The sequence below is a fragment of the Cyprinus carpio genome, chromosome A9, assembly GCF_018340385.1.
Source record: "Cyprinus carpio isolate SPL01 chromosome A9, ASM1834038v1, whole genome shotgun sequence".
Lineage (NCBI taxonomy): Eukaryota > Metazoa > Chordata > Actinopteri > Cypriniformes > Cyprinidae > Cyprinus > Cyprinus carpio.
The window spans coordinates 6,520,512-6,547,374 of record NC_056580.1 but is presented as its reverse complement, the minus strand read 5'-3'; the positions used below and the strand labels follow the sequence as shown (position 1 = coordinate 6,547,374).

Here is a 26,863-nt window from a genome sequence, read left to right as displayed (position 1 = left end):
ACACAAAACAGAAGAAATCAGGATAGAGGCAAACACTTTCACAGCACTGTGCTGTTTTGTTTTACTATATGTACATAACAAAATTCTCTTTTGAACTTTACAACAAACATGTGTTTTCATTCGTGTACTGTATTTGTGCATCTGTTGCTGAAAATGTTCAAATAATCACGTTCAAATGATTACTGAGATAAAAGATGTTGGAGAGTGAAGTGTAAATAAGCAGACGTCCCAATTCAAATGAAAAAGCTTTATTACCCACAGCTTTTTACAGTGTACAGGTGTAGTGCATTAAGCTTTAATGTGTAAACTACTCAGCAACTTCACTGGGGGGACAAGTAGTGTTTTCACCATTGCAACTTATACTTTTACATAATTTATTAAATATCTTATTTGGCAATATTATACAAATGGGCAGGAAGAAAACAGAAGTCCGTGTGCATCATTTGCCCACTACACTATGAGACAGGTTGAAGAAACACTGCACAAGTAACAAAATATTCATCTGTTTAGTATGCGTGTATTCTGCATTATACATGTAGCCTTACTTTTAACACAAAATAGCACTAGATCATTTGTGAAAGATTGGAATGTACACAAAAATAAGGAGAATAAGAACACAAGCACAGAACATCTACAGCATTCATGTTTACAATAACTGCAAGAGCACAGATGCATGTACAATCCCACGGAAAATGAGGCAGCGCTGATGGTCACGGCGTGCTTGTGCCAACTCCTTCTCAAATCTAATCAAGCATCAATGTTTGCATACATGACTTGGCTTTTTCCGCTTCTCCCACATTATGGTTTAGGTGATACTGCTATCATATGAAAATGTCCAACACAGTGTATGGCAGGTATTAAAACATTTCAAAGAATGTAAACAAATACTGTGCAAGTGCAGATCCAAACATATTTGGCAGCGTTGATGTTACACAACAGCTTGAATACAGAAATGCTTTTTTTTTTTTTTTTTTTCATAGTAGCAGGTAGTGTGAGCATATATGGTTTCGGCCGGATTTAAACCATGCACAAAATAATGAATTAGCACTGAAGAGTACATCCATGCACACGTAAAGAGAAGTACATGAAGCATGGGTTGAGAGCACATCATGCGTGTTACAAGAAAGAAACCACAAGATACAACAATCTTTACAACTCTGATTGCCTCCATAATGTTTCTCTTATCATCAAATCACACTGTAACAGGATCTAAGCAAGACGATCTGAGAAGGATCCTGAAAATAACACTTAAAGGAACAGGTCACCCAAACTTCTGGCATTATTTACTCACTCTCATTGTTGTTCCAAACATATATGCAGTTGTTGTTATGTTTTTGTTCGTTTTTTTCAGTGAATTTTTAAAGAATCTATGTATTTTTACATAGAAATTTTTTTTTAAAATCTCACACACACACACTTTTCTGAACTTATCTTTAGTCTGGCTTTACTTTTATGTCACGTTTATCATCCACTCCACTAAAGCTTGTTTCATACATTCGAAAATTACACAACAATTTCACAGTCTTGTGCGAGTAACATTATGCACAATTTGTTAAATCTCTGACGCAAATGTAAGCTTGGTCATTTAAATTTTGCAACAGAAAACTTGCAAGACGACTTAGTTGCACGGACTACTTTTATTGTGTGTTTTTTTTAGCTTGACAGGAGTGTTTGATTCTAAAATCAAAGTAACATACAGTTTTAGACTGCAATGAGAGAGAGTAAAAAAATGACTTTCTACAGTGAAAAAATAGTTTTGATACAGGACACTTGTCCCTTAGGTCTTGATAAGGTAGACGTGCCAAACACCTACTAGCTGTCGGCAATCTATCGTTTATGCTTTGCTATAATAGGAGTGTTTTTGAGGTCTAAACAAAGATATAGGGAACGGCCTGTCTGACCATTCCTCAGTAAAGTGCAATATTCAGCGTAGTGCACACTAAAGGGCAGGCAGTGAGTAAGAGCTCCACGTGGAACAGATTGTAGAGATGGGTGAATAGTTGAGATATACTCACTGCAGATGTGTCCTCATTTAGCGATGCACTACCGGTGCGTCACAGTAACCTCCAATGAGTGGAAGAAAAAAAAAACGCCAGGAGGAAATTTGAATACAGAGAAAAAAAAAAGTCCCCTGTAGGTAACGTTCAATAGCACTGCGGGTTTCCTCATTTGGCAAATGTTTAGCAGCTTTTAAAACTAAGTTTAATAGTATGCTGTGTTTTCCCCGTAAATTGGCAACCAAAGTCCCTTCACTTTGTAGTGAACTAAAACACGTTTATTCTTTATGGGCGTTAAATTATGTGGAACCTGATTGCAGCTAGGGGTGTAAACAATTCAATTCAATTTTAAACTCTAGAAAAGCGTATTTACAGGTATACCAATTCACTTTAAACCATTATGAGTAGCTGATCACTCTGAAATCATTGAAAAAAATCTTTGAGTCATATGAGGGGAATGCAAAAATACTGACTATTTGTTGATGGATTCTTTCAACAGTAAGTAATTACCAGTGAAATGATATTTTTAAACCGTCACGGCTGGTATCCAAGTCTTGTTGCCAAAAATGTGCTGAAACAGGGTTGTTTGTTATAATTACCCTGTGATTCTCTTATGTGTTCTGAGTCATGGAATACCTCATGTTGACCTGGAGTGCTGCTGGATCGCTTGGCTGGTCCCTTCGACAAGTGAAAACATCACCGCAAAGGAGAGGTATGGAAATGACATAAGCTTTCCTGCAGCCATGAGGGTTCCCTAACAAGACACCAACTCATAAAAACAAATCAGTCTTTTGTGTTGGGGCAGGGTGTGAATGCAAAACACGGGCAGGCATCAGTGAAGGCATGATATGCAGTCTAATCTTAAAGAAAACAAAGAAGTGATGATAAAAAGAGAGAAGAAAGCAAGCAAAAGGTACTCTCGGTCACGGCATGCAATACACACATTTGAACGAACGCCTCTTAGATTACTTCAGTTGTTTCTATGGCGCCCCCTGGGAGGCCACGGGTGCACAAGCAATACACAACACGAACACAATCCACTGGCTATGCCTCTAGGTTTGGCAGATACATTGCAGATCACTGTAAAGTGACAGGAAACTTCATTGTTTAATGGCTGACGGGTGTCAGAGTGATGTGATTTACGCTTGCTCCAATAGCCACTGGAAGAGGCTCTTGTGGCCGTTCCTCATGTCACCGACCTCTTCCTCAGAGCGACGTTCTTCAAAATATCTCAGAAGAGCCTGGAGGAGGTCGCCGACCCTGAACTCTCTCTCCCTCAGCCTCTGCGCCACGGCCGGCAGCTGGAGCCAGAGAAAAACTCACAAAATTAAGCTACAGTTTTGGATCTCAAACATCCCGACAGATAAGAGTTGGGTGAAACATGATCCAAAATGTAATTAACGTAATGCTTTTTAAAGATACTTATGTATTTGCTTTGAAATGGCAGGGTATTTTAAGGTATTTTGTTATTAAAATAGGATTTATTATGTATTACTAAACATATAGCAAAAATGTAAGTTAAAAAATTCAAATAGTCAAATTTTAAGCTGAATTCAAAAATTTGCATTAGCACTAAAAAAATTTCACCTAAGTTCCCATGTGGCATTTTACAAATATACTTTTTTTTTTTTTTTTTTGTAAAAAAGTATGTTTACAAAATATTTTCAGTTTCACATGATCCTTCAGAAATCCCTCTAATATGCTGATTTGATGCTTAAGAAACATTTCTTATTATTATCAATTATTATCAAAAAAAATTGTGGAAATTGTGGTAAAAAAAAAAAAATTCAGGATTCTTTGATGCACAGAAAGTTCAAAAGAATATAATTTATTTGTAATAGTAGCATTATAAATGTGTTTACTGTCACTTTTGATCAATTTAATTCATCCTTGCTGAATAAAATAATTATATATATATAAAAAAACCTCTTACTGACCACAAACGTTTAAATGGTAGTGTATATATAATTAATTGTTATACTGTATTTTTTATTATTTTATATTTTTGAATTTTTTTGTTCATAAAATTGATATTCACAGTATTATTTAATTTTTTTTATTGAAAATGTAGGTTAAATATTAATAAACATTTACTAGGTCTTGATAAATAAAAAATAAAATAAAATAAAACCTTATTTAATTGGTTTAACTTTTGTGGTTGCAATATACTGTACACGATAATTCATACAAGTTAATATCGATGATAATACTAAGAAGTGCTGGGGGTAACATATTACAAGTAACGCAAGTTACATAATCAGATTACTTTTTTCAAGCAACTAGTAATGCATTACTTCTTAATTTACAAGAAAATATTTGAGTGTCTTTTCAAGTCAGTAACGCCATTTACTCTGTTTTCCCATTTATTGAACGAATGCACTCCTGTTGAGAGAAATTATCAGTGAGTGCAGAGGCCCTGTGTGTGTTGTGTAAGCATGATGGTTACTGTAGTTCTAGACTACAGGCCAGGCCAGGTGAGAAAAAGTAACGCAAATGAAATGTAATGCATTACTTTTCATAAAAAGTAACTAACACCATTCATTACTTTTTAGTTTGTTGTGTTATTTTTTATTGAATTTACTTTTAAAAGTAACTTTCCCCAACACTGATACTAAGTGTTCTCACCTGCTGCAGCTCCTGGGCTGAGAACTGGCTCAGCTGCAATAAGGACAGATCAGCGATAGAAGCAGCGATCCACTGCAGCACAGCCGTCAACTGGGGGTCCACAGCTCGACCCTGGACATCTGTACTGACCACCAACAGAGCTCTTTCTGCCGGCCCATGTTCCCTCTCCACTCGGACCGCTCCTGCACGGACAAAACACACACGTTCAGCCAATACATACACAAACATACAAAACCATCACCTTCAGCAAACCAGTTCCCACGCTCTCTCTGTTAACTAGGCCAGACACAGAACTCTGCTTGAGCTCATCTGTTGACCCACATGGAGCCGGTCTGACAGTTAGACAACCAGGATCGTGGATAAATAGTCTTGTGGTTTTGACAGGGGCGCGCTGAAGGTGCTCGGCCAAGTAAGACCACTTTAAATGAGTGGCAGCACAAAAATAAGGGCTGAAATTAGTCTAACAGTTGAGGTCTAACAACAGACCACAGAATAAACACTAGCGCTGGAGAAAAATACAAAGAACAGATATAGTTTTCATTTACCGCCTGAATCCTCTTTGGCCTCAGCTTCCTTCTCTTCAGTGCCGTCACTGTAAGGTGAAAAATATTGCAGGTGTAAGACAGTTTCACTGACGACTGAAGGGAAAGACTCCACAAACCTCATGCAGAAGAGAGTGACAGGAGCTCCCAGCTTCCCAGTTCTCATATAAACCAGCTCCAATAATGCTTCAGCTAGAATTCATAGCATATTTATGACTTACCCATCCTAACAGATATTGATGCCGTACTTTTTTTTTAAATATAGTTTTCTTGATGCCTTTAATTGAATGACTGATTTAGGGTGGGGCATTATGGGTAAAAAAAATCCTCTTAATATTCATGCAATCAGAGGAACAACGATTTCCACCAATCAAAATATTGCTTAATTTAATATTGGCAGATGAATCAGCAGTATATCATAAATATTTGGTGTCCAGCTCTGATTTGTATGGGCATTTAGTAGTAAAATTAATAGTAATAGTAGTTAAAAAAAAAAAATAAATAAATAATATATATATATATATATATATATATATATATATATATATATATATATATATATATATATATATATATATATATATATATATATATATATATATATATATACATATATATATATAAGGAGGATCATATGACAGCTTTGCATCACAAGAATAAATTACATTTTAAAATATATTAAAACAGAGATCATCCCTTTTAAATTGTAATATTTCACAGCATTACATTTTTTTATTGCAGTTTTAATCAAATCAAGGAGACTTCTTTCAAAAATATTAAATCTTAAATCTATTTTATTGTACTTCTACTCACAGAAAATGAGGCAAGGAGAGATCATTAATCTAACGACAAAGTCTTTAGAAAATTTAATCAGCCAAAAAAGCACAAAAAGCACATATTCACAGTGTTGCTTACTTTGATATCACCAGCAAAATCACTGCAAATATGAATATCCTAAGACACCATACTGAACTGGCCTAAACAGTCAACTATTTAAAACTGATAACCTGCAATATTGTTAGATTAATCAGCAGTATATCATTAATATTTGTTGCCCAGCTCTAATTTTGTGTGACCATTTTCTAGCACAGGTTGAAATGACATTGTTAAGAAGTAAAAAAAATCATGATTCTATATATGTTTCTATTTGTAAAAAAAGGAAACATTGACACAGCAAGAACAAAAGATGTAATTATAACGCATCTACAGATAATATTTTTCCGTGTCTGATGTATGGCATTATAAAGAGATCTCTGTTGCTTTTGTATGGAGTGAGTCATGATGAACCCTAATGCACATGATTCATGTTGTTGAACTGAACTTGTATGGGATTTAGAGGCTGGGACATCCTTTTGCACTCAAACAGGAAGCATGCAATAAGGACAGATTGTTCATTCTTTAGTAAATGCATCACAAAACTCTTGTGAAGTCATTGACCCAACCCCCCAACGCTTCCGACACCCACAATTCTACCAAAACACACACAAAGATCCAATTGACTAAATCCATCCGTAGAACGGAGAAACAATGGGAAGTTTTGTTTCTAATAGGTGATATCAAATACGTTTTCAACACTTGCTGATAAAAAGTTGCATGACATCATGCGGTAATTAGAGCAGCCCACGCTGGCTATGCTGTGCCTCTTTCCATAGACCAACCTGTCTGATGGAGAGAAGGACAAATGCTCTTCATAAACCTCGCCTTCTAAACCCAGACTGCTCCAGCTACTGCTGTTTCCATTACTGCTGGGGGAGAGAAAAAGATGAAACACTGCAAAAGCATTTCAAGGCAAATCTAGAAAACCTGACAGGAGTTTTTTTGTTTTGTTTTTTGTTTTACACAACATTTGATATTTATCTTGAGATTAATAATATATTTGTTATGAAAAGTTTTAAAGGGTGATTTTTTTTTAAATGCAGAAGAATCATAATCATAATTCAACCGAACACCAGCTGTAGCATTTTAGTTTTAAAACATTTCTTGCAAGATGTAAAAATGTAGTTAAATGTAAGGAAGGCATGTTTTCCACTATATTATTCACTAAAAGCAAACAAATAGCTTGACCAGAGACAATTCACTGAAACTGATTCACAGTTGTCAACTATTAATCATAAATGCAATGAAAACATCTGTATTAACACTCTAATTCCCATTTATAATTTTGAGACAAGAAAGGATAGAAATAATGGTCTAATCACACATATTTCTAACACTGATTGATGTTAGTATTCCTGGCAACATCATACAAATATATTGAAAACATACTGAAAAAGTATAAAAAGTTAACTTATCAATACAGTAGTTAAGGACATGAAAAACAACGTTAACTATCATCTATATTTGGACACACTGATGATTTATGGAGTACACAGTGATACATTAATGATTGTTTTACTTTAGAAACACTGCCTCAAGCTGACAACCACAGCTTTCATAAATATTTTGATACATATTCATGGTATCTTGGGTTGCTCAAAACAAAAACTGCTCATACATTCTGACTTTTAGTGTCTTGGGAGATATTAAATTGTTGATAGAAAATGCTTCCATTGAGACACTGCAGCTAAAACACTATAAAACAATGCCTGCCTTTGAAAGACAAGACTGTGTGAGTCAGCCGTCATGATTTGAAGCCAGAGACAGTTACATTATTCTGAGAATGAAAACAAGGCAGGACTAGGCCCTAGGTGTTCCTCAGACATTTGGGAAAATGGTGGGAAAAATCAGCATCCCTGGCTTCAAAAATTGTTAAATGGTTTGTGAATAAAAGAAGAAAAAGAACAATAAACGTTCTTCAGCAAAAATGAGTCATACTGTAGGTTCTCCTACTCCAAAACCTAAACTGATAAAACTCAGACTAAACATGTGAAACCTGTCAGAATAGTACCGCAAAAAAACAAACACGCCTGCAAATGGTATGAAAAATGCACTAAAAGACTACTATACAACTTACAGATCTGACACAGGCAATATACTTCACACATTCGGTCTGAGCTCTTCTAACACAAATCTGTACTCTCCCATATTGCAATGGTGAGATCATTGAAAACCCATTCATCCCAATTCACCAAATTGTACTTTTCACAATGATTAGAGCCACATGCTTGTGAAAGGTGCACAAGAAAAGAAAGCAGAGTGAACTTGAGTGTGGTAGTCGACCAGCAATGCTTCATTTCAAGTTTAAATGAACTGTGTAATGCTTGTAAGTGTGGTGGGACTTGTTCACCTGTCACTTAGATGGTGAAAGCTGCTGCTCTCATCTGGGTGGTCTTCTTCAAAACTCAGATTGGACCAACTACCGAGACTGTCATCACCAACACTCAAACTGAGCTGCTGACTCACTGTTGACTCCGTCACATTGACGCCTTCTCTTCTGGAGGAACTGAAACAGAAAAAAAATTAAAATAAAAAATAAAAAAAAAGTTTCAAAATCTAGGAAATCCACTTGTCTTGAGTAATTGATGAGCAATTTTAAGTGATAGGCTGTATGTATGACTCTGTGAAAGCTGTGTCACTTTACCCAAGATTGACGGTTTGGCAGACGTTGGACAATGCAGATGTCATAATCTCTGTGGTGAGACTTTCTGCAAAGCTTGCGCCATCATGACCGATCCCACTGTCTGCATTCAGACTGGTGCAGCTCAGTTCCTTTTTGGCTTTCTCAATAGCACTGGACACCATTTCTTCAGCAAAAGCTGCTCTTTTTTCCAAATCAATGTGTATTCTAGGGATTTCCAGTCCAGTCACTGCATCTGATTCTTGTTGCCTTCTTATTTTCACTCCCTGGAAACCACGACGACCGTCTCTACAGCAAAACAGGCAATCTCGACCTTGGCAGTATCGACAGGCTTCATATGCCTCAGCCAGCTTTTCTGTGAAGGAATTGCGTTCAAGTGCCCTCCTGTCCCCCACTGCCTGAACACATGCTGGACCCAGCGTTATTTCCAAAGTGTCATCAACAATTTTCCTGGCATAATGTTCAATCACTTGCTTTACACCATTGTTGCTTTTGCCATCATTTAAGCTGCTTGTACTATGATAGAGCCTGTTGGTTTCTGTGCAAGGTAAAAGAGAGCATGAAAATGTATTTTTGATGAGATTTTCCGGCATGTCCTCAATTGTGGATTTCCTGTAGAGGCAAGAATCAGTGAGAGATTTTGGCAGTCTAACTGAGCTCATTCTCAGCTTTCTCGTAACATCACATGTGATGTTGTAGGCCAGCGACTCTGCAAAGTTCACAAGTTCTACATATTCATTACTGCTCAGGTCTTGACCGTCTTGACAAGCACATGGCAGAGATTCACAAGAGAATCCATCTTTTCCATCAGTAAGTGCAGTGCTGGATGACTTGGATATGGGAATTTGGGAAACATCATGATCATTGTGTAAACGCCTAGATGAGTGAAGCCTCAAAGGAGATCTGTGCTTTATTTTTCGAGCCGCATGAGCCAGGCCAGATTTAATAGATCGATATGCCAAGCGAGTGGCGTACTGATCCAATATAAGCTCTCGGTTGCCTCCCTCTTTCTTGAGCACCTTAATGAGGTATCCCGCATATTCATCAGTGACACTCTCGCAACTTGGATACTCTGACGACATCCCACTTGAAGTGCCACTCACTTGGACGTCACCAGGCCACTGACAAGTCAAATTTCCCAAAAGACCATCTCCACCCTGAGGTTTGTCTGCAGAGTTCACAGATCCTCTTTTTATCGTTTTGTGTCGACAGTGGCTTGAACTCATCATCTTCTTGACATCATTGATGACTTCTCCAGCCACTTCTCCAGCGTATGTCCACAAAGAATTTAAAGTCTGCTCTGAGAACTGTGCGCTATGCAAGGCAACACTGCCTTTGCTTTCATCACCCACCGGCTTCTTCACATCTCCGAAGCTTAGTGTGTCCACCTCAGTGGCCATGGAAACAATGTGGCACGCTAAACGCTCTGCATAATGGAGCGCACTCCTCTCAATCATTCTGCTCCTGATGTTTGGACTCAACTCTGCCTGGCAGTTTCTAGAGTGAGGGCCATCTTCCTGGTCCTCCTGCTGATCTTCATTGCTGCCAGCTTCTTCAGAGAGAGACCTAATGAGTTTCAGCATGAAATCGGCCTTGTCTGAAACAGAACCTTCCTCTTTGGTGTCGGCGGCAGGCGGGTAGTAAGGGGTGGGTGGAGGAGTCGCAGGAGAAAATTCTTTTGCAAGCGTACCTTTGAGCTTCTTCGAGAACTGTCTGATCTGTTTCTCACTGTACTCGTCTGATGGCTGCTGAGGACTTGAGGGTGGAGTGCTAGGGATTTCAGATGATTTTGCTCCAGAGTTGCTGCTTGAAAAATCATCTGCACCGACTGTTCTACCTCCACATGAGGCAACTTCAAAAGTGGGTACTTCCAATGTGTCCATTCTCACGACAGAACGGACCTCTTGGGTGAGCCTGGAGACTGGACGTACACTTCTGGAGGATGGGTCACAAGAGCCCTTTGACATCAAGTGAAAGGGAATCTGAGAGGGACCTCTCTCAGTCAATACATCGTGTGAATTACCACTTCCATGGCTTGGAGTGGATATGCGAGCTGCTATTGTTTTGCTCAAAAGGTCTGCACAATCCTCTACTTTCTTCTTCACTTTTGTTGAAGAATGCATCAGATCGAATGCCTCCCCTACTATAGTGTCCACCATATTCCCAGAAAAGTTCTGAAAAGTCTTTCCAATCGAGGGTTTTTCGGAATCATTTTCAACGGATGGATTGCCTACAACTTCTTCACCACTGGCATTCTGGATTCTTGCAGGACCTGGTGATGATTCAGAGGTATCAGAGGTTGAGGATGCCACTTCCCCTTGGCAACAAATGGTTCTTTTAGGAATGGTCTGACATACATGACCAATGCTGGATTTATACGGAGAAGGTTCATCTGAGTTGTGCACATGGGCTATGACCTTGCCAGCCACAGGAACTGGAACACAACTGGCCATACCTGACACACAATACAAGGCTTTCTTCACTGTGCAACCATCCTGCTCTTGATTTGCAGCCTCAACAGTGGCCTGAGATCCAAGATAGCTAGTTTGGGCACTGCAGGTTTTTGTGATGAGAGAACTATCTTCAGCACTCACATAGCAAATGTTGTCTACTGACACACTGATAGCTGCCTGTGTAGTGAAAGTCACATCAGCTTGTGAGAGCTCTATAAAAGCCTCTTGGAGAACAGACTCTGACAGGTCAGAGGCGTAGGAAGAAACCACTTCCTCCTCTTGCTCAAACAACCAGTCACTTGGTGTGAGTGGAGTTGAGGGATGTGAAAACTGGCAAACCTCCATTATACCTTCAAACACTAATTCCTCAGCCAGATCCGCAGCAAACCGTGTGACGTTATTGTTGAAAATCTGCTTTTTCACATACAGAAACTCTGTGAGGGCCCCAGAAATGGCTTCCCCTACTAAGAAACTGGCTAGACCATTTATGGCACGCTCTTTTAACACATATGCATGGCGCATACCTATCTCATGAAAGGCCATTTGAAATACTGAAGAAGTCAGCCTTGCAGCCAAATGGCAAAGTGTAGTGGTACAGGAGGACACACCTTTCTGCAAGTCCTTAAAGGCACTTCCAAGGCTCATTTCAACCAAGTCTGTAGCAAACTTCTGAATCCCATCCTTAAGAGACTGTGATTGGGATTTGGTGATGGTGACTGTCTCCTGGATGTCTGAAAGCTTCATTAGATGCCCATTAGTGTTTTTGAACTCCTTATGACACACACAGCTCAAGTTCTTATTAATGTTAAAATCAACAGGGGAGGAGTACCCACAGACTGATCCAAGGATTTCTTTTGACAGGTTGTTGGCAAAATCAGAGTACGTTTTGTACAGCGAGCAAAGGTCCTGTGGTTTACGTAATTCTGAGCCATCTCCATCTGCCTTCCAAAAATACTCTAAGGAGCCTCCTTCTCCCAGTGGGCTAAATGCAGATGAACAAACTGGACTGAATAGCGGCCCGCTTTCCTCGCAGGAAGTCCTCGCAGGCCGTGGGGAATCTGGTGAATCAGAGTGAATACTGTACGGTGATCCTGGTTTAAGTGGAGTTGGTTTCTTGATATTGGCTGGAAGAGTCCTATGATCAAACTTGTGAGGGTTCATTGCTGTGGTCGAGCACCCCCTTGATACAAATTTACAACCAGAGTTGTCAACATGCTTCTCTGTTTGACCAGGGAGGGGCTTTTCTTTAAGGACCTTGATGTTGGAATCAAAAGACTGGTCTAGTTCATCAAACTGATCAAAGCTGTCGAAAAATTCACTGACTTCGGAGTCAGAGTCTTCTACTCCATCCTTTAAAACGGGGATCTTGGGAATGTCAAGTTTTGCCTTAAGACTCTTCTGATATCCAACTTCATCCAGGAATATAATAGGGCTGGGACTAGAGCAGTCTGACTCATCTGACTCTGTGAGGGATGTGGAAGTAGTGCATCCCTTAGGAAGACTGCTAAGTACATATGAGCTTTCTGAACTTGCGGGCCACGGTGTTGACTTCAGGGCGGTTTCTGACACTTTTGAAGCAGCCTTTTCCTTATGCAACGACTTCCTCTGTATGGAACTTATAATAATCCGAGATCCAGATAAGTCTCTTAAATGAGAGGGAGCAGTCTGGGATGCCACATCCCTTTGATTCCTCTGACTACGGGCACCTGCAAGATCAGAGAACAGTCCATAAGAACAGTTCTCATTAACAGTTAATTAAATGCAGAACTAGCAAGCTGATCATAAGCTTTTACTTTCAAAGCTCTTATGGTTGCTGGTCACTTGCTATCCATGCTTCTCATTCAGGAGAGCTAAAATTAATATTTAAACAACTGTTCAGAAGTTTAGGGTCAGTAAGATATTTCTAAAAGAAATTGATGCTTTTATTCAGCAAGGATGCATTAAACTGATCAAAACAGTAAAAACATGAATAATATGTTATAGCATGTTTCTATTTAAAATAAATGCAGTTCCTTTCAACTTTCTATTCCCCAAAGAAACAATAAAAAGAAATGCAATAAAAGCAAATCAGCATATTAGAATGATTTATTAAGAATCAGGTGACAAAATTCAGCTTTGATCATAGGAATAAATTACATTTTAAAGAATATTAAAATTGAGAACATTTATTTCAAATTAAATAAATGCAGCCTTGGTGGACATTTGAAAAAATTCTTTCAAAAACATCTAACCGACCTCAAAATTTGGAATGGTAGTGTTAATTGATTAAAATAAAAAGGTTTCATTCATTGAAACAGGAAGTTATCCTAATATTATCATGAAAACATCATGAGTAATAACCTGTATCCTCCTCTTCAAAATGCTCAAAAGCAGTAACAAAGTCCTCTTCGATAGAAGAGACAGATTGATTGGTGTCATCATCCTCAGCTTGGCATGCTTCTGAGGTGCCCCTCTGCAGAACCTGTAACTCCAGTGCATACCTTATCCCAGCTGTGTATCGAGCCAACAACCCCAGCATGCTGCAAACACTAATCTGAGGAGTGGGGCTATGTCTCAATATGCACAAGACTCTTGAACAGGCCTGTGAGAGAAAGAAAATAACGCCTCCATTTTTAAAAAACAATAGATAAATGAAAAAAACAAAAAGAAAAGAATCAATCAAATGCTAGGATGACACAATGACAGCCTTTACGTCATGATGCATTCTCCATATAAATTGTTATGATAAACTTATGTTAATCTCGAAGATAAACATAATTCTGCATAATTACAAACATAAAGTCTGCAAACGGTCAAACCCTGAACTGACATAATTTCTTGAGAAGATTCTAGACTTCCCACGGCACTCTTATTTTTCCTGAAATGCGTGAAAGAAAGCATGCAATCTCTTGTCATGTCTGAAAAACACTTGTGGTTTTATGTAATGTTCAAAGCACAAAACTTAATACTATGGTATCACAAGGTTAGTTTTATTTAGACCCAATTTCACACAAACCGATACCACAAATTTAGAAATCTCTAAATTTTCAAACATAATATACATACCTGAGAAACACTATCTTTTCTCTCAAAGGGCCTTTTGGGGTCTTTGAGAAGCAGAATCTCTTCATCTTTAAGGGTATGTACATGTAGTGATCTAAGCAACTCCATCATCTCAGTGGAGAGGGATGTCAGAGCCTGTGGGCATCAAAGAATACAGAACTGTAGGTTTCAACAGGATGCTGCCCCCAGCTTGTGCAATTTACAAAAACAAATTATAAAGAAATTGAATAATATCTAACTATCTTTATATATACATACATACACACACACACACGCACACACAAACACATATACATATATACATATATATATAGGATGCGATTAATTGTTTGACAGCACTACAATATATATACAGTGCCCTTGATAAGTATTGGAACAGTAAAGACAAAATTGCTTTCTCTGCTGTGGAGTCAAGACATTTGCAAATATGATTAAAAGATGTGCGACAAAAATACAGAATGTCACATTTTATTGTTAGGTCTTTCAACACGTACATGTTTTACCAAATAAAAAGGATAGCACTTTTAGAGTTCATCCCACTATTTGATGTGAGCATAAGTATTGGAACAGATGAATTTAAGGCATATGTAAAAGACTAAAAGCTAATATTTAGTTGCAGATCCCTTGCATGCAATCAGAGCAGTGAGTCTGCAACCCATAGACATCACCAGACTCTTGGTCTTATGCTTTGAAATGCTTTTCCCCAGCCTTTAATGCAGCCAATTCCAACTGTTGCTTGTTTTGGGGAGTTTCGGTCTTTAGTCTCTTCTTCAGCTGGTGAAATTAATGTTCAGTCTCTTCTTCAGCTGGTGAAATTAATGTTCAATCGGATTTAAATCTGGAGATTGATTTGGCCAATCTAAGACTTTACATTTCTTTGCCCTGATAAAGCCGTTGACTGAACTGGCAGGGTGTTCTGGGTCATTGTCCTGAACCAATATGAAGTGCTTTCTAATGAGTTTGGTGGCATTTTCTTGAATATTGGTAGCCAAGATGATTTTGTACCCTTCCAAATTCATTCTGCTACTGCCATCATACATTAAGTCATCATTAAAATTAAGAGGTCCTGTTCTAGAGACAGCCATGCATGCCCATGCCATGACACCACCTCCACCAAGCTTTACAGATGAGGTTGAATGCTTAGGATCATTTGCAGTTCCCTTTTTTCTCCACACTTTTGCTTTCTAATCACTTAGATAAAGGTTAATCTTTGTCTCATCAGTCCATCAACTCAGTTCCAAAACTCTACTGGCTCAAATTTGTGAAGAATCCTGCCTTTCTATTTTTGGTGCTGATCAGAGGTTTGCGTCTTGCTGTGTAGCTTCTGTAATTCTGTGTCATATTCTTCTACGGACTGTAGATGGACAGAGCATCACCCCAGCTTTCTGGAGGTTGTTGGTGATTTTACAGACATGTATTTTAGGGTTCATTTATTAGCTTTTATGATTTGTCTGTCATCAACTACTGTTGTTTTTCTCAGCCAATAAGGTCGTTGCTGGTTGCTGATGTCGCCAATAATTTCCAAACTCTTGATTTCTCCATGCCCTTTGTTTTTCCTATAGTTCTAACTGACTTCATCTTTTCTTTTAGCATCCAGATTGCTTGCTTTTCTTTCAGAGTCGGCTTACTCGTCTTCATCCTGGTCGGTGTGTGTCATCATCGAATGCAAGACTTAGAATGCAGAAGCAATGGATATAACTGATAAGACACACTCCCTGCTTTTAATATCTGAAGAATTAATGCAACAGGACACAGCTGATCACTTAGAAAGACCTGTGAGGCAACTGTTCCAATACCTATGCTCACATCAGATAGGGAAATGAAATTCTAAAAGTGCTGATCTTCTTAGCTGGTAAAACATCTTTGTGTTGCATCACCCAATAATGAAATGTGACATTCTGTAGTTTTGTCTCATATTCATCTTTGAATCATATTTGCAGATTTCTTTGACTTCACAGCAATCAGAACACTTTTGTCTTTACTGTTCCAATACTTATGGAGGGCACTGTGTGTGTGTGTGTATGTATATATACAGAAGTGGCATAACTACGACATACCTGTAGAGTAAAATCTTCCCCCTCAACATAACTAGGTAACCATACATAATGTACCTATGAAAGAGAAGAATGACAGCATTTATATTGAAAGTTACAATGTAGATTTTTATTAAAAATTGTTCTTTGATGCAACAGTTAAATGAAATATCTTTTCGGGCACTAGCTGTCACCAGCACACAGCAGATCTGCATGACAAACCTGCTTTGTATTGACTGATTACCCAACATTACACATCAGGCCAACTTAAATAACTTACACATCCTGGTTTTGTGCGTATTTAACTTAAATGTCATTCCTTTCAGTTCAAACATGTTTCCTTCTTAATGTAAGTTAGGCTAACCTAGTATGATTAATGCTTGTTTACATTTTCTTTTGATCCTGGCTGCAGTAACTGTATGTTGATCAAATTAAAAATAACTGACAACCAATTGATGGAATATTATATATAAACAGACTATTACTATGCACATCAATCAGTCGATTGCACTTTCACTGTTCAGGTGTCTAGATTGCAGTGATGGAGCGATGTTGTGCTGTCGCAGAAAATACAGTACAGTATCTTAAAGTCGTGTTTGCATTATCTGATTTCCTTTAGCTAACAATGCAGACACAGTGTGTGCAAATAAACTGCAACACAGCAGGAACAATCCACCCCCCCTTCATGAGAATTACAAAGCGACATGGAAAAATGCCACCCTAACAGAAAAGAAAACAAGCCACACTGCAACTGCGATTTCTTTTTTTAGAATTTATCAATTCTTCCAAGCCTCATGAGATGCTGTCATGTATATAATGGTGTGAGATGCAACAACCACACTGCTGTCCCAGTTGACTCTAACCGCTCTCTTATCACCAATATCTGTTGTCATGGAGGCTTTCAGAATTACTCAACTCAAAAAGAGGTCACAAAACATTTAAACTGAAACATCTGTATATGTATTATTCCAGCTCAGCCCAATTAACAGCATTTGTTGCATATTAATTTCGAAATTAGTCTTAGTTTTCACAAAAACCAAAAACAGTGAGGCACTAATAATGGAAATAAATGTGGCCATTTTTGGAGAATTTAAAAAACAGAAATGTCCAGCTTTAAATTTGTTTGTGTTTTTTTCCACCTGAACATTAGAATGTGTCCTGTTTAATTTTATTTTTCTGAGCAAAAAATAAGGACTATCACACATTTTTACGGTGATTTAAAGAAGACACCCACTAAAATGTCACTCACTGTAATAGTATTTCATAGACCAAAAACTCTTGCCAGCCATATTAAGAACAAGAATCATTAGAGCAGCACCCAGAAATGAATTAACTGTAATGTAAAATCTTTACCAATCTTTGCCACTATCCTTCAAACTACTAGTTTTTACACAATTTTTTAGCAAGATGTTTTTAAAATATAAAATATTCTATTTAAAAAAATTAAATACAATAAAATTTAGTATGATAACTTTTTCTTTTATATATTTTAATAAGTACAGGTCAGAATAAGTGTTTCATTTGTAAATATATATGACCTGTGCTGGCAAATTGAGTCACAAAAAGCAATTTTTCAAAAAATATTTATTTTTATTGTCACATTCTCCATTAAAAGACCTTCAGAATGATGTATGATTTGTTGAAATCGGACAGAAAAATTACTGAACACCTGTTTGAAATTGAAAGAATCAGCAAAGTCGTTTTTTTGAAGGTTCCTAAGCAAAATCACAGAGCAACGACAAATATAAGCAAAAAAGCAAATAATGCATTACCTTTTTCATTTTACAAATAAAAAACAAATAATCAAATGTAAAAATCTCTTTAGTCTATTCATTACAAATAAATTGATTATTAAAACTACAAATGCAGTTCAATCAAGAGCACTGAGTGATTCTTTTATTCTAAGATTAACATTAATGAGGCAGCCTATATTAAGACCCACTGTAATGCACGGATTTAATATAATGTTTCACATCAGATGTTTTTCAAGATATCTGATGTCTGAACAGTTCCCCAAACGTTCACTTAAGACATAACAGATTATATAATATCGGTATAGTCTTTATGCACGAGCTTTATGTGACTGACCGCTGCAAAGACACCCCCTTTGTAATTGCATGCATACATTTAAATAAAGTGCAATCCTTACTTCTGATAGAGACTGTGGTTCTTTATTATGCAGCTCCACTACCACGTTGCACAGCTCCTTCTTGTGTTTCAACAGGCTCTTCAGGCATGGATTTGAGCCCTCACGGATGGTCTGCTCAAAAAGGCATAAAGCTTATTGAAAACTGTTATAAATAGATTCTACATGAATGAAACCGATGTGAACAGTGGTAGACAACATCATACCTCTTTCTTCATGGTGGCACAGCTCTTTAACGGGACCCCTCTGATCCGTGCACAGGCATCCATGATGTTGCGGTGCTGGACAGGAGGTTCTCCTCTCCTTGAAGTGAAAAGGATGGGTTGAATTAAATACACACTTTTGTAAGCATTTTCATTCTAGCTGCCAAAAATTCAATCTATAGTCTACAGCAGCTATGCTTTCATCATGCATGCACAATTTTCTGTTTATAACCAGATTGATTGGCTCAATCAGACTGAAAAGTCAATAAAACACCTTCGATACGACTGAGCTGGATCAGAATGAAATTTTAATTGGATTGGAAGGGCTAGTGTAACCTGAAATAATCTAATCGACAGGGAAAAATTAAGCGTGTAAACATTAGAATCCAACTGTTTTTTCAGACGGACTTAAAAACACTTGGATTGCAAAGTTTAGGGTTCATATAAACTGAATTTTCACAATCTGAAATCGGATCAGATTTATTCGCATTAAAGAAAATGAGTGCATGTAAACAGACCAAGTGTAAACAAAGTATTAAATCCAAAACACTGTATTGAATATTTTGGACCCCACTGACTTCCATTGAATGGACAAAAACAGATTTCTTTTGTTGTGTTCTGCATAAGAACAAACATTTGGAACAACATGAAGGTCAATAAATGACGACAGAATTTTCATTTTGGGGTGAACTATGCCTTTAAATTGGATTATGGTGATCACATGACTTATGGGCAATTTATGGGAGTTCCAGCTGCTCCAGTAAGATAGAAACACAGCGGTGAATATGAGAAAACGGAGAAAAAATACCTAAACAGTGAAAGTTGAACAGTCCCTAACTTTAGCGTTACACAGCCTACAGCAGGCCAGTAATCTTGGGCCATCTGTGTGTGTGCGGTAGACCAAAATGATTGAAAGATGCAGGTCTAGGCTATATGACAGCCCAGTGTCAGGTTGTTATCACATTCTCACAAAGCCTGAACCGAAACAGTGTGCAATAGCAGTCAGATCTTATCTGTGCACTGCAGAAGCTTGTGTGAAAGAAGCAAAGAGGGATTCCAAACAGAAACTGATAAAGTAGAGAAAAAATAGATAACAAGCAAGTGTCACATGCAGAAAGCTAGAACGGGTATGCACAAAAAGTCTGATCTGTAATTATTAAATCAAAAAATAAAAACACTATACAAATTTTACTGTGTGTTGCTTTGCTGGCAGTAAATGCAGGGAATCCATGATAAATCCTAAATACGCAAACTAAAAGTTAGTTATAACTAAATGAACTGGGTGGCGCTGTGGAGCGTGTTAAGTTGATTTATCTGATCACAAAATGTTGTGGAATTACTTTTATCAAAATGATTTTACTAAATGATCTTACAAAATGCAATTACTTTTTATCAAATGTCTTATCATAACCACCACAATGAGAAATCACATGAAATCAGACTGAGTAAAGACAGCTGTCCATCACTGCATTCATGACTGCAGATAAGTGCAGCTGTGAGCCGAGATGAGAGCTCATCTGACAGTGCAATGATCTTGAGACATATGCTTCCTTTAAGTTTCCTGGAGGGAGAGAGTGCTTTAAGAACAGAAAATACAAAGCGCTGTAAGAAACTCTGCTTAGCACACTGTGTCTCTGGAACATCTTCTTAAATAAGAACACGTTGAGCCAACTTTAACCCAAGCATGTGGATTATTATTGTTTTTGTCAACATTAACTTGATGTGCGACAGAATAAACATCCCTAGCTCTTGAGCAGCAGTTTAGATGAGTATAACCATCTGTTGTTGTGGGTTAATAAGGACTCAGAATTAAATCTCTCTCTGAATGCTTGCTCAGACTAATTATAATACACCTCGTTTACGGCCTGACAAATGTGTTTGTTCAAGGCCTATGAACTGATGGCCTGTTTATTTTTAATGGAGTGCTACAGTGTTTGTTACAATGTTAACAATGTTTGTTTAAAATGTTTTCAGAGGCCTTGGTTTCTGAACTCTTTTTCCCCATAGGGATTTTTAAAAGGTCTCTGTTGAGCTATGAGGAGAATCACAACCTTTTTTTTTTTTTTTTTTTATTAAAAGGGACATATGATGCGATTTCAAGTTTTCCTTTCTCTTTGGAGTGTTACAAGCGGTTTGTGAATAGATAAGATCCCTAAAGTTGCAAAGACTAAAGTCTCAAATCCAAAGAGAGATTCTTTATAAAAGTTAAGACTCGTCCATGCCCTCCAAAAACGCCTCGTTTAAAGACACCCCCACATGTCTACGTCACTGTGTGGGAAGATTTGCATAACACCGCCCAAAAGTTCACACAAAGAAAGAAGGCGTAACTTTGATTCTCACTGTAGTATTGTTGCCGCCGCCATCATGTCGTGGAGACACTATGTGTTTCGTTGTGAAAGCGAAGCCACTTTGTTTGGTCTTCCAAAAGAGGACACAACTAGAAATCAGTGGTTAAGTTGTATTTACAACACTGTTCCAGAACAAATATTCAGATGTGTGCTGCGCATTTTACGGAGGATGAGGACTGTTTCCTGTGAGAGTAGCTTACAATGCCGGTGTTCTGACAAATAATGCTGACTCACAGCCTGTAAGTACATTTTCATATTTAAAGGATTTGCCACTGATGATTCAAACCTGAGTTTTGAGCAGTGTAGAGCAGTGCTAGCTGTTTGTCGTTTCTCCAATCACAAATACAGACATGGTTTTATGTTTACACGGCATGACGCAACACAACGCGTAAAAAGATAGTCTAAGTCATTACAATAAGTAATTATGTCGCCACTGGATGCTACAAATGCCTTGTTTGTAATGGGTTTTATTGTCTCGTCCTGCCAGGAGATGGCATCACAGTATGGTAAGGGGCATAACATTTCCGTCACACGCTTGAGGTATTCGACCAATGAGGCAATGAGGCAAATGAGCATGACTGTGTATTTAACAGCTTTAAAGGGTTAGTTCACCAAAAAATGAAAATTAGGTTGCGTTTTACTCACCCCCAAGGCATCCTAGGTGTATATGACTTACTTCTTTCAGACGAATCCAGTCGGAGTTATATAAAAAATTGTATTTGATCTTTCAAGATCTATCATTGCAATCAGCAGGTGTTGCATTTCTTCAGTCCAAAAGAAGTTAAATAAAAAGCACCCATCCATTAAAAAACAAAGTGTCTCACACGGCTCCGGGGGGTGAACAAAGGCCTCCTGTGGTGAATCGATGCATTTTTGTAAGAAAAATATCCATATTCAAAACATAATAATCGCTTTAATGTAGTTTGCGCCAACATTTGTACACAGAAGCAGCTCCGGGAGGATGACGTATGAGGTCAACACTGCGCATTTGCCGGTGAGTCTCGTGAAAACCAACTAGGGCTGGACAATATATAGAACGATATGACCATGTGCATCTCGTCAGTAAAGCCGGTTCCATGATTAGCGGTAAATCCCCATCACCCGCTTTCAAATGGAGCTGCAGTTAATACACAGAGCCGTAGTTCACTGAGAAGCTACGCTATATCAAGTTCATTATTGAAGATGAATCGCCTTTGATAATGAACTCGATATAGCGTTGCTTGTCAGTAAACTACGGCTCTGTGTATTAACTGCAGCTCCATTTGAAAGCAGGTGATGGGGATTTACCGCTAATCATGGAACCGGCTTTACTGACGAGATGCACATGGTCATATCGTTCGATATATTGTCCAGCCCTAAAACCAACGTTTGTTAACAGGAGCAAAAGATGCAAAGTTTCCTTACTTTAGCAAAGGAAAACCAGTCCCCTTATCCTCTTACATTCTTCTTTACAAATCCTTGTTTTGTACTTCTAATTAGTGACCATTGTTTTGTTTTGATCTCTCCCCTGCGCTTCCTCATTCGTCACTTCTGAGCGGCGCATGCGCAAAGCTGTCCTCATACTTCATCTGCCCGGAACTGCTTCCGTTTACAACAGTGAGCGCAAGCTAGATTCAAGTGATTATTATGTTTTGAATATGGATATTTTTCTTACAAAAACGCATCAATTCGCTAGAGGAGGCCTTTGTTCATTCCTTTTATGGAAGGGCACTTATTATTTAACTTCTTTTGGACTAAAGCAATGCAACACCCGCTGACTGCAACGATAGAGCTTAAAAGATCAAAGATAATTTTTTTATACAACTCCGCCTGGATTCGTCTGAAAGAAGAAAGTCATATACACCTAGGATGCCTCAGGGGTGAGTAAAACACAGCCTAATTTTAATTTTTGGATGAACTAACCCTTTAATGATGGGAAAGAACTACAATCCCATAAAGCATTGTGAATGATAAAAAATATATATATAAAACTTGACTTAAAGATGATGATTGTTAATATAGAAATAATAGGTACATTTTACATTTAGGCTATCCCAAAATGTGAAGGGTTTTTGATTGGAGGAGATAACTTCGCAGAATTGACGGGTAACGTAGTTCTTTACCAGAAATTTAAATATGATAATAAGTTAAAATAATGCGTACTGATGGTTTCAACAAAACCATATACCAGTGATTAATAACCTCTTTAACAATTTATAAATTATTGTTAAAAAAAAATTCCCCTATGGATAAAGAGAATAGGATTTTTAACTGATGCCTTGTAGGATTTACATGAAATAAGATGAAATCCAGGTTTATATATGTATATATACACATATATACATATATACACATACACACACAAACATACATATACACACATACACAGACACAAAATTATAGAACATAAGATTTTAATGTTCTATTTTAATACAACTGAATGCAATATTGTCATTCTTTTGAAATTCTCATTATCTTTAAAGGGATAGTTCACCCAAAAATGAAAATTCTGTCATCATTTACTCACCTTCAAGCTGTTCCAAACCTGTATGGGTTTCTTTCTTATGCTGAACATAAAAGAAGATATTTTGAAGAACGCTGGTAGAAAAAACAGTTGCTGGTAGCCACTGACTCCCATGGTATGAAAAAAACTCAACTCTTTGGCTCCCAGCATTCTTCAAATTATCTTCTTTTATATAAGAAAGAAAGATACTCATAAAGGTTTGGAACAAAATGGGGCTGAGTAAACGCTGGCAGAATTTTCATTTTAGGGTGAACTATCCCTTTAAACAGGGTTTTCAAACACAAAAGAAAATATATCGATTTTTGTCCATGCAATGAAATAAAACGGCCACCAAAATGGTTTGGTTACCAACAGTCTTCTGCAGAGGAAAGAAAGTCTTACACATTTACTTAATTATGAAGAGGTGTGTTGCAGGCCCTTGATGGCGCAGAGCTTGATTTCTGCTGGCCCTGAGCATTTCCACAAGACAGAGTCTTTCTGACTAAACAAGCGTTCACACCTGAATGCTGTAATAGGTCAGACTTTGATGCACTTCAGCATGACTGTATGAGTGGGGGGCTGCAAAGGTAAACATTACATCTAAGAATACAGCACACAAGCCTGAACCCCGACCGCATCTTTATGAGAAAGAGGAGCAAGTGATGGCGCTGGCTGCTGCACGTGATCTGTGCGGAGAGCAGGGTCAAATGATTTCCTGAAATCAACAGATGTTTATGAGCTCACGGACTGTTCCCAGCTTATAAAGGGGAGTGGCTCTGTGCAAAACCTCATCCACATGATAACACCCTGATTGTGATATCTGCGACACTGTCAATAAAGCTTAAATACGATTCATCACAATCTCCCAGCTCTCACAGCTCCAGATGTCCATGACAAACCTCTTCTAACACACGTTTCGAAGCTCCTTAATCTGAAATCATTCTGATGCCTGTCTCTCGTATTTCTGGTTTGGTCATTCATGTGTTTTCATTTGCAGGCTTCGCCACATGACAGGCATTATGACTGAATTATCGCAGGAAACAGCGCATGTAAAAACATTACCAGTAACATGTTTTTGTGTGGTCAATGCTAAAGCGTGATGCTGTCATTACAGACACTGCTGGCTCGCATTAGCATCAGGCCCGTGAAAACATCAGCCGTGATCCGCACCTCTGACACCGCCCGAGGGGTTCGTATCTACTCTGCGCTATGGGATGAATGCCGGAAAATGACAGACAAATGAAAATGAAGCGCGTCTCACCTTGTAGTGACAGAGCCGTGCAGAAGGAAGCTAGCTGCTCTGACGTCCGTTCATTTCATGAAAACAAGACGCGCAGGCGTAAGTAATCAAACCCAGAGCGGCGGCTGGGAGAAGTTGAGCGCAGAGACAACGATGGGAGAATGCGCGTCACATTTTTGCATTCCAATTTGTTTACTTTCACAAATAAATAAATAATTAAATAATAATAATAATAAAATAGAGAGAGACTGATAACGACAGTCAGTAGAGAGAATGCCAAATTAGCGTTGAATATTTTAAAACAAAAATAAAATTGTATTTGATGCAAAGGCAATATATCACAATGTAGTGTTATGCATGCATTTAAAAAAAAAAAAATAACATGCAAATACAAAAAACTTTGCAGGATTTATAATGCTGATGACCGTTGAAACATGTCATCGCAGTCTTGTGAAAAGGGTCCATACAGTTAAATACAATTTAATGTAGTATTTTCGTCTCATGTTTTCTTGGGGTGGATTACAATGAAACCAGGCTGGAAGTAACAATTCAATGAACTTACCAGACAATTATGATAAAGTATACATTTTGCTAAAAAAGAGCAAAGTCATGTTGTCATGGTAACACCAGCTCCTCTGATTGGTGGACCTTTCTTCAGGATTATGGGTAGTGTAGTTCTGCACTGGGAATTAAGCTATTAATCACACTTAACTCAGAACTCATGGCAGATGTGTTTTATTGCTTAAAAACAATTTGTGTAAGGAGAAAATGAATGGCTTTCTTACCTGAATCTGATACTTACACTATTGTGCGATTCCTCACATTCATTATTCTACCGGATGTCTGTCTCCATCTCAAACATGAATCTGTGTAATATGATGAAACTTGATTTGTACAGAAATGAAGTGCTCTTCATGTGAAGGGTCAATAAGTATGCATCAGAGATACAATTTAAAGGTAGGAATAGGAAAAATTGGCAAAGTAGTAACCAATACAGCCAGACAAACATTTCTTCATAAAGGCCATCTGCCCTTTGTTTTTGTGATATACGCTACACAAAGTGTGGGCAGCGTCCCCTGGTGGGCTGCAAAAGTACTGCAGGTTGGTCCTGACCTAGAGTCTAGACTAAATCAAATTAAAATATTAAAATAATTAAAATATATCTCTCTATATTTATACATATATACATACTATAATATATAAATTTGATCGCTCTCAAATTCAAATTCAGATGAGCTTTATTGGCATGACTTGCACAATATTGTCAAAGCATTATCCATTACATGAATAAGGAATAAACGATTATATAATATATAAACAAAACAAGAATAGGTCTGTAAAATAATTAAGTAAATAAGTACATGTATACCTTCTTTCTTTCTTTTTTCCACAAACAAGAAAAAAGAAAAATATTTAAGACATTGCAATAAATGATCTTGCTTCAGTTTTGTCCACTGGCTGACAGTTTTATTTTGTGACAGGCTGATATATATCTTGGAACTTTTTGGAATTTTTCCCTAAAATGTGACTTATTTTTTTCTGCATTTGGTAATGCCATAAAATTTGGTTTAATTTGTGGGCATTTGGGGAAATGTGCAGCTCTAATGTTATGATATGAATCACAGTGCAGTAAGAAATGTTCCTCTGTTTCCAGCTTTTTCTGCAAGCACAGTGAACAGTCTCTGTTCTCGTGGCTGCCATCTCTGTCTGTGCCGTCCTCTCTCTATAGCCAGACAGTGATCACTCAGTTTGTATTTTGTTAGTGTCTTTCTTAATTTGTGATTTTTTACACAGTTCAGGTATTCTGATGGTTTGTAGTCTCTTTTCAGGTGTAAATACAGCTCCATCTTCTTTTGTGTTTTAGTGGCATCTTTCCAGTAGGCAATGTAATTTTGTTTCTGTAACTGTGTGATTTAGTTGGGCCGGATTGTGCTGTGCTGGTTTGAGTGTAGGTTGAGAACCAGCTATAAAATGGCGCTGTTCTGCAGATTCTGCTCCTGCCACTGCAGTCCCTGGGTCGTGCAATGTCCACGTTAGTGGTCCAGGAGCACCATCTTTGGCTGTGTCTGGCCAACATTAAGGAGAATGTTAATGTGCAGTTTGGGCCAGCGGTACCCAAAACTTCAATAAAAGGGTGGTTTCATCAGTCTCTGGGTCTCAAGAGGAGTAGAGTTGTGAACTGTGCATCACAGGGTCACTTCCCCCCTCACTAGTGGGCAGCAGTGGGTTGATCAA

At 37.9% G+C, this 26,863-nt stretch overlaps 1 protein-coding gene across 2 annotated transcripts; it reads right to left on the bottom strand.

Moving 5' to 3' along the window:
* Nucleotides 1-232: 232 nt before the first annotated feature.
* Nucleotides 233-24,790, bottom strand: LOC109097031 (A-kinase anchor protein 11-like). 2 transcript variants are annotated; one of them, XM_042763294.1, is made up of 12 exons: nucleotides 24,650-24,790; nucleotides 18,562-18,658; nucleotides 18,359-18,469; nucleotides 16,234-16,287; nucleotides 14,180-14,311; nucleotides 13,475-13,715; nucleotides 8,685-12,840; nucleotides 8,391-8,546; nucleotides 6,823-6,906; nucleotides 5,168-5,214; nucleotides 4,623-4,804; nucleotides 233-3,298 (listed from the first exon to the last, which is right to left on the bottom strand). In XM_042763294.1, exons 2-12 carry the CDS (start codon nucleotides 18,622-18,624, stop codon nucleotides 3,137-3,139), a joined length of 5,388 nt encoding a protein of 1,795 aa, XP_042619228.1. In that variant the 5' UTR covers nucleotides 18,625-18,658; nucleotides 24,650-24,790; the 3' UTR covers nucleotides 233-3,136. The 2 variants fall into 2 exon arrangements, with proteins under 2 accessions (XP_042619228.1, XP_042619229.1); XM_042763295.1 differs by lacking the exon at nucleotides 6,823-6,906.
* Between the last annotated feature and the right edge of the window lie 2,073 nt (nucleotides 24,791-26,863).

Excerpts from the sequence above, each read along its gene's own strand:
- LOC109097031 (XM_042763294.1), bottom strand. The coding sequence starts at position 18,624 with ATGGATGCCTGTGCACGGATCAGAGGGGTCCCGTTAAAGAGCTGTGCC. Across the intron at positions 8,547-8,684 it reads TGCCAAACCGTCAATCTTGG|TTCCTCCAGAAGAGAAGGCG; the intron begins GTAAAGTGACAC and ends TTTCTGTTTCAG. Across the intron at positions 6,907-8,390 it reads TTTCACCATCTAAGTGACAG|TAATGGAAACAGCAGTAGCT; the intron begins GTGAACAAGTCC and ends CTCCCCCAGCAG.